Raw genomic sequence first — 11,865 nt, 5'->3', positions numbered from 1 at the left:
GGATTTGGGAACTACTATACAAAAAAAAAAAAAAAAAAAAAAAAAAAAAAAAGATTATATAAAAAAAAAAAAAAAAAAAAAAAAAAAAAAAAAAAAATCAATGATCCAATTTACTAAGAAGATGCAATCATTTAAATTTGTATATGCCTAATAAAATAACCTCAATCTACATGAAAGTAGAAAATATAAATCAAAAATGGATAGAATTTCAAGTATTAAAAGGCAAACTGGCCGCCACAGCAGGAAATTACAAACACTGCACTTACAAATTGATATTTAGGACATGCAGGCAAACTAGTACATTTATAAAATTAATAAAGTATGTAAGATTTGAAAAATAAAATCAAGAAGGTTGATTTTTTGATTGTTTGATATATAACTCCAGTTCCAACAATGAGGGATTATAGATTTTTCTGTAGCATACAATGGAAGAATTCTAAAAACTGACCATATTTACACATTTCAAAGAAGTGTCTCAAACCATACTGTCAGGACACAAAAGCATTTACAATGGAAGTCACTCATAATAGGAATTTAAAATATTGGTGCTGAATGCTTACCACATTACCACCTGTCAAAACTGTGGGCATGCAAACAAAAACGGTACTTAGAAATATATAAGCGTTGAGGCCGGGCGAGGTGGGCAGATCACCTGAGGTCAGGAGCTCAAGACCAGCCTAGCCAACATGGCGAAACGCCATCTCTACCAAAAATACAAAAATTAGCCAGGCGTGGTGGCACATGCCTGTAATGCCAGCTACTCAGGAGGCTGAGGCAGAAGAATCGCTTAATCCAGGAAGTGGAGGTTGCAGGGAGCAGAGATTGCACCACTGCACTCCAGCTTCGGTGGCAGAGTGAGACCCTGTCTCGGAAAAAAAAAAAGAAAGAAACAAATATATAAGCCTTGAATGCTTACACACAAAAGGCTGTAACTTAAAGAACTAAGCATCCAACTGACAGGGTCAGAAAAAGAAGACAAAATAAACCTAAAAACAAATGTGAACACAAAAGCTTTTCTTGACGTTCTGTTGTCAGTATCTTAGGAAATAAGAGAAATGAGCAATGCTAAAGGCCAGGTGGAAAGAGGCTTCAATCCAAAGGACAGCCTAGTGGAGCATGTGACCTCTGAAAACAAATTTTCCTTTAAGAATCAGACCAGTTAGTGTCCATAAAAGGGAGTCTGGCACACACAGTATGAAAATCAGTTTTTGTAAACTCCAGAAGTCCCTAACAAAAAAAAATAAAACTAACTGCTTTTATAATCACAGCACAGAAATAGTATGTCTAGCCAAAAGTTCACCCAAGATATTCTTAAAAAGCCCGACTAGCTGGATCACAGGGCAAATAAAAGATCCGAGTCCAAATTAACAGAAAAAGAGAGAAACAATCTCTTCAGAATGAAGTAACAACCACATGTGACGATAGTTCTTTTTTTAAATCTTTATTACTACTAAAATTAAAATAACTATCTTAGCAGAAAAAATACCATTAACACCCATCAGTAAAACTTCATGTTTCCAAATATAAAATAATTTCAAATCCAGACATCTTTTTTTTTTTTTGGGACTGAATTTCGCTCGTTACCCAGGCTGGAGTGCAATGGCGCGATCTCGGCTCACCGCAACCTCCGCCTCCTGGGTTCAGGCAATTCTCCTGCCTCAGCCTCCTGAATAGCTGGGATTACAGGCACGCGCCACCATGCCCAGCTAATTTTTTGTATTTTTAGTAGAGACGGGGTTTCACCGTGTTGACCAGGATGGTCTCGATCTCTTGACCTCGTGATCCACCCGCCTCGGCCTCCCAAAGTGCTGGGATTACAGGCTTGAGCCACCGCACCCGGCCCCAGACATTTATATCTTAAGACACCCAGACCCAATATAATCAGCGGACAGAGCCACTTTGAAGTTACACGTAAAGAATAATTTGGAGAACGGTACTTTACACCCAGTTGAGAGATTTAGTCCTACGGGTTACTAACTGCCCTGGTCATATTTCTGTGGTGATGATGCTTTGATTCTGCAATCCCAATTCACGATGGAGTACTGCCCTCACTCTACCCCTACCCCGCCAAATCTGCTTAACTCACAAATCATATTAACATATTTTAGCTCTCAGAATGAGAGCTAAAATAACAATCGGATTATACCAACCTTGAATAATTTTCTCCTTGTTAAATCTTGTTTCTCCACTAAAATAGAAAGAGAAAGAGAACCTTATTAACCAAATTATGCTATTTTTGAGAGGAGGAAAAAAGTCAGCAACGAAGTACAGTGATATTCATAAAAGTATCATATGAAACTTGTAACACACTTCATAATCCAACCTGTAATAACAATTTAAACTAATATTTGCAATTATCTTCCCTAATGAAGAGCTAAGAATTTCAAACTACTCCGAACTAAAATGCATAGATCAGGAATCTATCTTAAGTGAATTGCAGGTGGAAAATCCTACTAAAAAATATAACACAAACACCATTCTAGCCAAATAATCTTGTTAAAATAAATATATTGATCAAAACTACTCTCACTGGCAGCAGGACCAAAAGTGTGAGGGTCAGTCCATTCATTGCTGGACTGAATGAGCAAATGAAAGAGAATCTGAATGGAATGAGAGAGAAGTGCACAGACCTTCAGAACCCCCCGCCTTCTCTTAGTTCCTACTTCTTCAGCAGTTACTTTTTGTAGTCCTGAGGGCGATCTTGCAGACCAACTGCACACTGAAGTGAGGTTTGAGTACCACTCTTTTGAAAACTAAAATACCAGAGCAAATCAAAACAATCTGAAGCAACCAGAAGGGTAAAACATGAAACTCGGTCACAAAGTAACTGGGGTTACTGAGGTTGGAGGGGGAAAAGGGCGGGAAGTGCATGGGCGAGACTAGATGGCAGGATAGATTGACGATAGATGCAATGGTCAAATACATGAAAAGTAGGGTCAAGGAGAATTCAGTTGAAGTTTCTTTGAGCGCTGATTAAATGTTTGCTGACCCAACCTACTCACTAGAATTGCTGGGCCATAAGGTATGCAAATACCCAGTTTTTATTAGTTAATGCCAAATTGTCATAACAAGTTACACCACCCAGTAGTTACCACCCTCAACAAGACTCAGTGATGTCAAGTTTCTTTAATTTGTGCCAGTCTGGTACCTGGTAACAATTCACCTCACTTGAAGCACTAGTTTACAATAATAATAATTAAAATGTCACAGAGGATTGATTTACTCAGATCTAGAAAAAAAATCTACCAGATCTAAAAGTCAGAATCATAAACTCAGGCCTTGGCCTGGAATCCTGTCCCTTGTTCACAGAAACAGCTGTGTCCCAATGTCTGCCAAGACACAGATTGCTGGATTTGGCCAATATGAATGTTCTTTAAGACCCAGCCCAAGACCAGTTCTTTCAAGTAGTCTCCCTCCTTGGTACCATTCTCCATCTACCTGTTCTATTTAATTCCCACACTCTATGCTCCCATTGTCCACTGGCACTACCAACATAAGCTATCATCTCTGTGCTAATTGACTTTTTAGCTGTGTGTCTATCCTGGCTCCACTTCCTTAAAGGTACAACCAGAGATTGCATACCCTTAACATGCCCAGGGCCCGGAGAAAATCCTAGGATGTGACGGAACTTCAGTGAATGTACTTTTGCCTATGGAGGGTCATCTGGAAATACCTATCAAAATGACAAATGTGTTTACCCTTTTATCCAATAACCCAATTACTCGGAATAACTGAATTCACTCATATTGAAAAGATCGTTTGCAGCTGGGTGTGGTGGCTCATGCCTGTAATCACAGCACTTTGGGAAGTCGAGGTGAGCATGGATCACTTGAGGTCAGGAGTTCGAGACCAGCCCGGCCAACATGGTGAAACCATGTCTCTAATAAAAATACAAAAATTAGCCGGGCATGGTGGCAGGCACCTGTAATGCCAGCTACTCGGGAGACTGAGGCAGGAGAATTGTTTAAACCAGGGAGACAGACGTTGCAGTGAGCCGTGATCATACCACTGCACTCCAGCATGGGTGACAGACAGAGACGCTGTCTTATACACAAAAAAAGATCATTAACTACAGTATTATTTCTAGTAGCAACAGATTATAAATAACCCAAATGTCCATTAACAAGGAAACTCATTTCCTTAACTATGGCCAGAGCCATTATTTATATCAACCAATAAACAGTGATATATCTACCTAATAAAATCCTATGTAAATGTGTCCTTTGAAGAGAGAGATTATATGTAAAGATACAGAATGCTCACCAAGATATATGATTAAGTAGAAAAAGCAAGGTATAGAATAATATAAAAAGAAAGCTACCTTTCTAGAGAGGAGGGAAATAAACATCTGGATCTGCACAAAGAAACAACGGAAGGATAAACATGAAACTAATAAATATGATCACTTATTGGTTGGGGGGAGAACAGGAAGACTAGGGATAATTGTTTTGATTTCTAAACATGTGGATGTGTTAGCTTAAAAATGAATGTATGATAAAGAAATAAAATTTCACAGAACTATGTATACCTTGGTAAAAACCAACATCACTGATTTGCCACTATCATTGTTGTTAATATCAATAAAAGAGTTCCTAGGCTGGGTGCCGTGGCTCACACCTGTAATCCGAGCACTTTAGGAGGCCATGGAGGGCAGATCACTGAGACCAGCCTGGAGTTTGAGACCAGCCTGGCATGGTGAAACCCCATCTCTACTAAAAATACAAAAATGAGTCGGGTGTGGTGGCAGGTACCTATAATCCAAGTACTCAGGAGGCTGAGGCAGGAGAATCACTTAAATCCAGGAGGCAGAAGTTGCAGTTAGCCAAGATCGCGCCACTGCACATCAGCCTGGGCAACAAGAGCGAGACTTTGTCTAAAAAAAAAGATTTCCTACACTCCAAAATTCATTCAGAATCTCATAAAAGGGTCATGAAAGAGAATATTAACCTCTACCATTCAGACGGCTAAAGCAGAAGCAACCAGGGCAAAGATGGGAAATCTGTCATTTTTAATCTAGAAATAGTTACCATGTATTAGATTCACTTCCTGTCTTAGCCTCAAAATCTTGCTGAGACCGAGAATAAAATACCTGTTATTTCAATACAAGTAACATCCTCGTTAGACAGTGGCTTGTAGCCTTTAAATTAAACCTGGCCTAAAACTGCCTCCATGCCTAGGGAGCTACCACCTGACTTAATATGTAAGCAAACTACAACATAATTGGAGAGTATATTCCTGTAATAAGAACGAAGTCTCAGCCAATTACGGGCTGCAAACTGCTCAGACATGTCCAAATAAAGCAAAGCGGGACAATCAGGCTATTTCTGTATGTCACATCCATTTTTTTTTTTTTTTTTTTTTTTGAGATAAGAGTCTCACTCTGCAGCCCAGGCTGGAGTGCAGTGGTGTCATCTCAGCTCACTGCAACCTCCAACTCCCGGGTTCAAGCTATTCTCCTCCATCAGCCTCCCAAATAGCTGGGATTACAGGCACACGCCACCACACTCAACTAATTTTTGTATTTTTAGTAGACAGGGTTTCACCATGCTGGCCAGGCTGGTCTTAACTCCTGACCTCAGGTGATCCTCCTGCCTCGGCCTCCCAAAGTGCTGGGATTACAGGTGTGAGGCACTGAGCCTATAATCCTGGCCTGTCACTTCCTTTCTCTGTCTATAAATACTGCCTGCCTATGTCGCTGGGTTAAGCATTCTGAAGCTTTAGTGGTTCAGGTGCTGTCTGATTTATGAATCATTTCTTTGTTCAAATAAACTAAATCTAATTTGTCTAAAGTTTTTCTTTTAACACAGCTAATACAATTTCCAGCCAAAGCCAAAGAAGCACCCTCATTTTAAAATCCAGGGTGAGGAGAAATTTAATAATTTGCCAAGCAAGAAATCATGTAAGAGCCACCAAAAAACTCAGTATTTACAAATCACAGAAATGTAGCAGAGATGATTACTTTTTGTATACTTGCTAAAAAGATTAACTCGGCATTCATATTTAATCAACGTAGATGATGAAAGAGATTAAAATAAAAGATCATACTACCAAAATGTCATTTCATAAAAAACAGCCAGGCGAAGCAGCTCACGCCTGTAATCCCAACACTTTGGGAGGCCGAGGTGGGCGGGATCACCTGAGGTCAGGAGTTTGATCAGCCTGGCCAACATGGAGAAACCCCATCTCTACTAAAAATACAAATCAGTCGGGTGTAGTGGCACGTGCCTGTAATTCCAGCTATTCAGGAGGCTAAGGCAGGAGAATCGCTTGAACCCAGGAGACAGGGGTTGCAGTGGGCTGAGATCGTGCCACCGCACTCCAGCCTGGGCGACAGAGTGAGATTCCGTCTCAAAAAAAAAAATGAATCCCAGAAATTTAGTAGTTTCATAAAAGTACTGCCCTACCATCTAATGGTTTTCAGTGAAAGCAGCATAACTGCTGTGATATGAAGGACTCATTCAGCCGTAAATCAAGAGAGGCTGCTGTAGACACAACAGTACAATTAACAATCATGGCATTTGGTTTAGCTGTTGGGCCTTTTTGCCTTCAAATCACTTTATAAATATTAAAGAGCAGGGATCCAAAAATAGTTTTTTTCTAAAAACTTTCATATTTGGTTTTATAGCTTTTATCAGCTTCACTGAGAGGTTTACATAAATCCTTGAAGTAACTGTTTAATTAGTATGTTTGGGAAATGGGAAAACAAAGTTGATGGCTAAAATAGCTTTACTATTAATCTATTTCCCTTAACCATGTATGACTTGTGATAGTGGCAGAGGTGAACAGAGCTAAAAGGTCAGAGGGATGTATTCTGAAGGAGTCAGGAATAACACCACTCATTTTCAAAATCTGCAGTGTGATCCATTTCCAAAACAGAAATCTGACTCTGCAGGAATCCAAGTGCTTATGCCAAGATGTTAAGTCTTAGGACCAGTCATTTATAGGACCTACAAATATATATCATTCATTTTGTAGGTTATCTCACAGTTCTTCACTTAAAAGATGTTTTATCTTGTTAGTCCGGATTTATATTCTGCAGCATTTCTTCAGAAATCATAACAGAAAGCTCAGAATCTCTTAAGTCCTTTTAAGGAATTCAAATTCAACACACAATACTCAGCTTGCTACAAAAGAGGGGCAATTAATGGGAAATTCGTGTAAATTTGGGCCAAGTTTTCAAAATAGTTATTCTTTAGTGTAAATGAAAATGTAAAGCCTCACCTGATACCACGAATACAGCTTAGTCCTAATTCCTTTACACTAATAAATTCATTTGTAAATATAGAAATTTCAAGGGCTAGGCCGGGCGCGGTGGCTCAAGCCTGTAATCCCAGCACTTTGGGAGGCCGAGGCGGGTGGATCACGAGGTCAAGAGATCGAGACCATCCTGGTCAACATGGTGAAACCCAGTCTCTACTAAAAAAAAATACAAAAAATTAGCTGGGCATGGTGGCACGTGCCTGTAATCCCAGCTACTCAGGAGTCTGAGGCAGGAGAATTGCCTGAACCCAGGAGACGGAGGTTGCGGTGAGCCGAGATTGCACCATTGCACTCCAGCCTGGGTAACAACAGCGAGACTCCGTCTCAAAAAAGAAAAAAAAAAAAAAAAAAAAGAAATTTCAAGGGCTAGCAACACACGACTTTGGGCTGTCTTTGATTTTTATAAAGTATCTGTACAAGGTACCTTTATACTTTTATAAAGTATTAAAATTTTATAAAGTATTAGCTTTATAAAAGTACTAAGTTACAGACGACCTAATAGTATTTTGCTTGCTTTATTAAGATCCAGAACAATTATTAGCAATACACAAAAAGTAACTGCCAAGAGGTACAGTAAGAAAAATCAGTTTTGCTATCAATAACATTACTAATTCATCTTTTAAGTCATTCAAAGTAAATTAAATTTAGTTTGCCCAAAAGTTTTAGTTTTAAGAACTACCTAAAACTGGAAGTGAAATAGATGGTTTTGCAGGAGACTTACTGCAAACACCTACAAATAACATTTCAAGGTACCAGAGCCTTCAATAGCGCCGGGTATGTGATGGCAATGCTAACCTATACGTGTTGGAGTTTTCAACAAGGCTGCGCCATAAGATCATGAGAAGTTACAGTTTGACAATGATGACAGACTTGAATTCTGGAATCTTGGGGAGTCTGTTCTAGAAATGATATACACTGGTACTTTCATGTCAAAGTATGAAGAAAGACAAACACACATGCAGAAACAGCACAAGATTCTTAATGGGTTCTGTTGAATTTAAATTGCTTTAAAGATTTTTTTTTTTTTTTTTTTGCATTACCTGAAGAGGTAAGTCCAATAAAATTATCTAACTCTTCAAAAAGTCATTATATTTAAATATAGTGATTACGAGTCAAATTTAAAATCACTTCTTTTCCTAAAAGAATCACCAGTTTTAGCTTTGCAAACTCTGAAGGCAAGAAGAGGGATGGTCCAGACAGGAAAGCATCAAACCAGCCCTGTCAATTACTTCAACACTCCATCCTCATACACATAAAACAGAACAATTTTATTCTCATCGTTCCACACAATTATATTAGGAGAATAAAAAGTAGCCTCAAAAATGGCTGGTGATGTTCAAGTAATCTACAAATACCAGGTTTTAACACATTAAATAGGAAACAAAAGACGTGAGTGGTTAATTTGTTTTGATTAAAATCCTACCTCCTCAACTTGCCATGTGACTTTAAGCAAGTTACATGGCCTCTCTGACTCAGCTGCCTCACCTGAAAAACAAGAATATCAGTCCTTAACTCACAAAACTATCAGATTTTAAGGCCTGGTAAATAGTCATTCATTAAGACTTCATTTTAAAATGATTCCTATGAGGGTCTCCAGAATCAAACCCTTCTTAAGCAGCAGGAAGGAAATAAAATCCACATTTGTATGACTGTTGTCTATTAAGAATGTAAACAGGAATCATCTTACTTTTCTTACTTGTCTTAACCCAAATATTCTACAACTTCTGAGTTTTCTATTTTTCTTTCATTCTTTTTTTTTAAGACAGGATCTCACTCTGTTGTCCAGGCTGAAGTGCAGTGGCCCAATCACAGCTCACTACAACCCTGACCTCCCAGGCTCAAGTGATCCAAGTGATTCTCCTATCTCAGCCTCCCTAGTAGCTGAGACTACAGGCATGTACCATCAGACCCAGCTTTTTTTTTTTTTTTTTTTTTTTTTGGTAAGAGAGGAGGTTTCACCATGTTGCCCAGGCTGATCCACCCACTTCCGCCTCCCAACATGCTAGGATTACAGGCGTGAACCCCCTTGATGGTCTGAGTTTCAGTTACACATGTGACACTGTGCTGGCTGGGTCATCCTTCTAGAAAGTGCTCTAACATTGGAAGAAAGGGTGATTAGCCCTGTAGTTTCTGTTCTGCTACCAATTAGCTATATGACCTTTAGTAACTTAGGAATTCTCCCAAGGCATTCTATTAACCAAGAAGTGTGGGGAGAAGAGACAGAGAAGAGCTAGATTTCTAAGGCAGCCATTAAAATCTTGCAAATCCTAAAAGGACAATTTTAGAGGATTCTCAAGATTATCTTTCTTATAAAGGAAGGACAGGCCAGAAAAGATAGCAGTTAAGTCAACTGACAAAGTTAAATCATATTAGTGTCCCTTGCGAGCTCCATGAAAGCTGAAATGGTATCTTACTATAGTATCTGCTGCTGTGATAAACTATACGTTCGTATTTGGAATCAACTGCACTTTTATTGGAGCTGTCTTTACAGATATAGAAGTTACTTCTCAGATATATTTCTTCCCCTGTTGCATCATACACTTTACCTGCCCCCATTTAATTATCACATTAAAACAGTGAGATAGGCACTATCATTTGCCTATAAGCAAACTTCAGTCAGATTAAGTCGGTTAACTGAAGCCCAGACTACCTGGCTCTCAGCTGGAGAATGGATTCCAACCCAGGTCTATCTTGCCTGAAAAATCTGTGCTCTTAGCCGGGGGCGGTGGTTCAGGCCTGTAATCTCAGCACTTTGAGAGGCCAAAGTGGGCGGATCACTTGAGGTCAGGAGTTCCAGACCAGCCTGGCCAACATGGTGAAACCCCGTCTCTACTAAAAAAAAAAAATTAGTCGGGCTTGGTGACATGTGCCTATAATCCCCACTACTCGGGAGACTGAGGCAGGAGAACCGCTTGAACCCGGGAGGCGGAGGTTGCAGTGAGCCGAGATCACGCCAATGCACTCCAGCCTGGGTGACAGAGCGAGGTTCTATCTCACAAAAAAAGAAAAATCTGTGCCCTTAACTGCCCTGATTTTCACCTCCCATTAACACTTGGCAATTACGGGTGTATAAGAAAAGATAAGAGACATAAAGACAGATCAGCATTCAGTTCCGTGTAATGTTATGATAATAAAAATCTTTATTTGGGATGATGCGATCTACTGAGATCAGACCTGAGGCCCTCTTTTGTCTCCCAGAAATGTAACCTCTGTGGAAAAGAAAGAAGTCTCATATATGTGCCTGGGGGCTGACTGCCTGGGAGAACAGCAGAGACAAAGGATAACGGAAGGCAGCCGGCATCAAAAACATCAGCCATGGACGAGAAATTGTGCAAACTGTTTGCAACCTGCTGGGGAGCAAAAACGGTGCCCAGAGAAGTCTGTGGGCATGGTTGTCCTTCAGCCACCACGTACCTGCGAACCCCGATCCCCAGCTCCTCGGGGCCTCGCTTTATCTGAAACGCGGGATGAAGCTATCTAAGACCTACCGTCCTCCCTCGGGGCTGCTGGAGTGAGACGAGGGGCGACCGGAGACGGTCCCAAGGAAAGCTCCCCGGAAAAAGCGCTTCCCAGCCAGCCCTCCCGGGCCGGAGCGAGTAGGGAGGGGAGAGGGTGGCAGACCCCTGTTCCCTTCACCAGCTCCAATACACTCAAGGAAGAGAGAGAGAAAGGCACCCTGCCACAGCCATACTCACTGCCGGATAACAGTCAGAGCGAAGCGAGCCATGGTCCCGGAGCCGCTTCCCGTCAGTGGCCCCACGTCCCGCCGCTCCCGCACTGCGGGCTACCTCCCCACACCACTTCCGCCAGCCGCCGGCCGGCTCCGCCACCATAGGCCGAGGCGGCCCCATACGTCATCCCCGAAGGCCAATCAGCGCCGGGCGAGGCCGACGGGGCGGGGAAGCTGCGGGAGCCACGAGGCCCCGCCCAGGACTGCAGCGCTTGCGCCCCTACGCGCGGGCCTGTGATTGGCGCGCGGCAGGTGCGGGGGCCCCGCCCGCGGAGTCCGCTGTAGGATTTCTTCCCCCCCAGCCGGCAGCTAGCGTTCGGGGCAGATAAGGAAGCCGGCGCTGGGATTTGTTGTGGTTGATCCGATTGAGACTGGCGTGCAACCGTTAGTCTTATAGCTGGCCACTGTGATGCATGCCTCACGGGTGTACAGCGACTTACAGACTGTGTTCTATGAGTTCTGTTAACCCCTAACCTTGGGGACGTCGGGTCAGCAAGGTCTGCAGACTCAGACCCACCCACCCCACCTCCGCCGGACCAGACGCCCTCCTTGACCAAACTTTAGTCAGGTTCCTTTTCTAGGCTTGACGGCATCCTCGGCCTGCTGAGCCCGGTTTTAACAAAGAGTCCTGATAAACCAGTTTATCAAGAGTCCCCTCATTCCTGATACTTTCTTCTAAAGCCCTTGATATCTAAGCAAGTTCCTCCTCCCTCTCCCCCTCGATGACTTAGCACGTTCTGGTAATTTTCCACCTTCTCCTCCATCCCTTCCATCCCGCCCCCTGGCTGTAAATCTCCACCGGTCCTGGTTGTATTCTAGAGTCAAATTCAGCCTCTCCCACCTACTGCAGTAGTCTTGAGTAAAGTCTTCCTTGC

At 41.8% G+C, this 11,865-nt stretch overlaps 1 protein-coding gene across 2 annotated transcripts in view; it reads right to left on the bottom strand.

Moving 5' to 3' along the window:
* The window catches only part of TIGAR (TP53 induced glycolysis regulatory phosphatase), a 26,416-nt gene extending 15,290 nt beyond the window's left edge, over positions 1–11,126 (bottom strand). Inside the window, exons 1-3 of one of the 2 annotated variants that reach the window (XM_032254510.1) lie at positions 10,956–11,126; positions 8,684–8,745; positions 2,151–2,188 (exon numbers count right to left, since the gene is read on the bottom strand). In XM_032254510.1, the coding sequence (XP_032110401.1) occupies positions 2,151–2,188; positions 8,684–8,745; positions 10,956–11,111 (256 nt within the window). In that variant the 5' untranslated portion in view covers positions 11,112–11,126. The remainder of the gene's footprint in view (positions 1–2,150; positions 2,189–8,683; positions 8,746–10,955) is intronic. The other variant, XM_032254511.1, reaches the window with a different exon arrangement.
* Positions 11,127–11,865: the final 739 nt, after the last annotated feature.

The sequence above is a fragment of the Sapajus apella genome, unplaced genomic scaffold (assembly GCF_009761245.1).
Source record: "Sapajus apella isolate SASKATOON/1434 unplaced genomic scaffold, GSC_monkey_1.0 scaffold86, whole genome shotgun sequence".
Classification (NCBI taxonomy): Eukaryota; Metazoa; Chordata; class Mammalia; order Primates; family Cebidae; genus Sapajus; species Sapajus apella.
The sequence above is the reverse complement of the archived record's forward strand: the minus strand, read 5'-3'. Positions and strand labels throughout refer to the sequence as shown.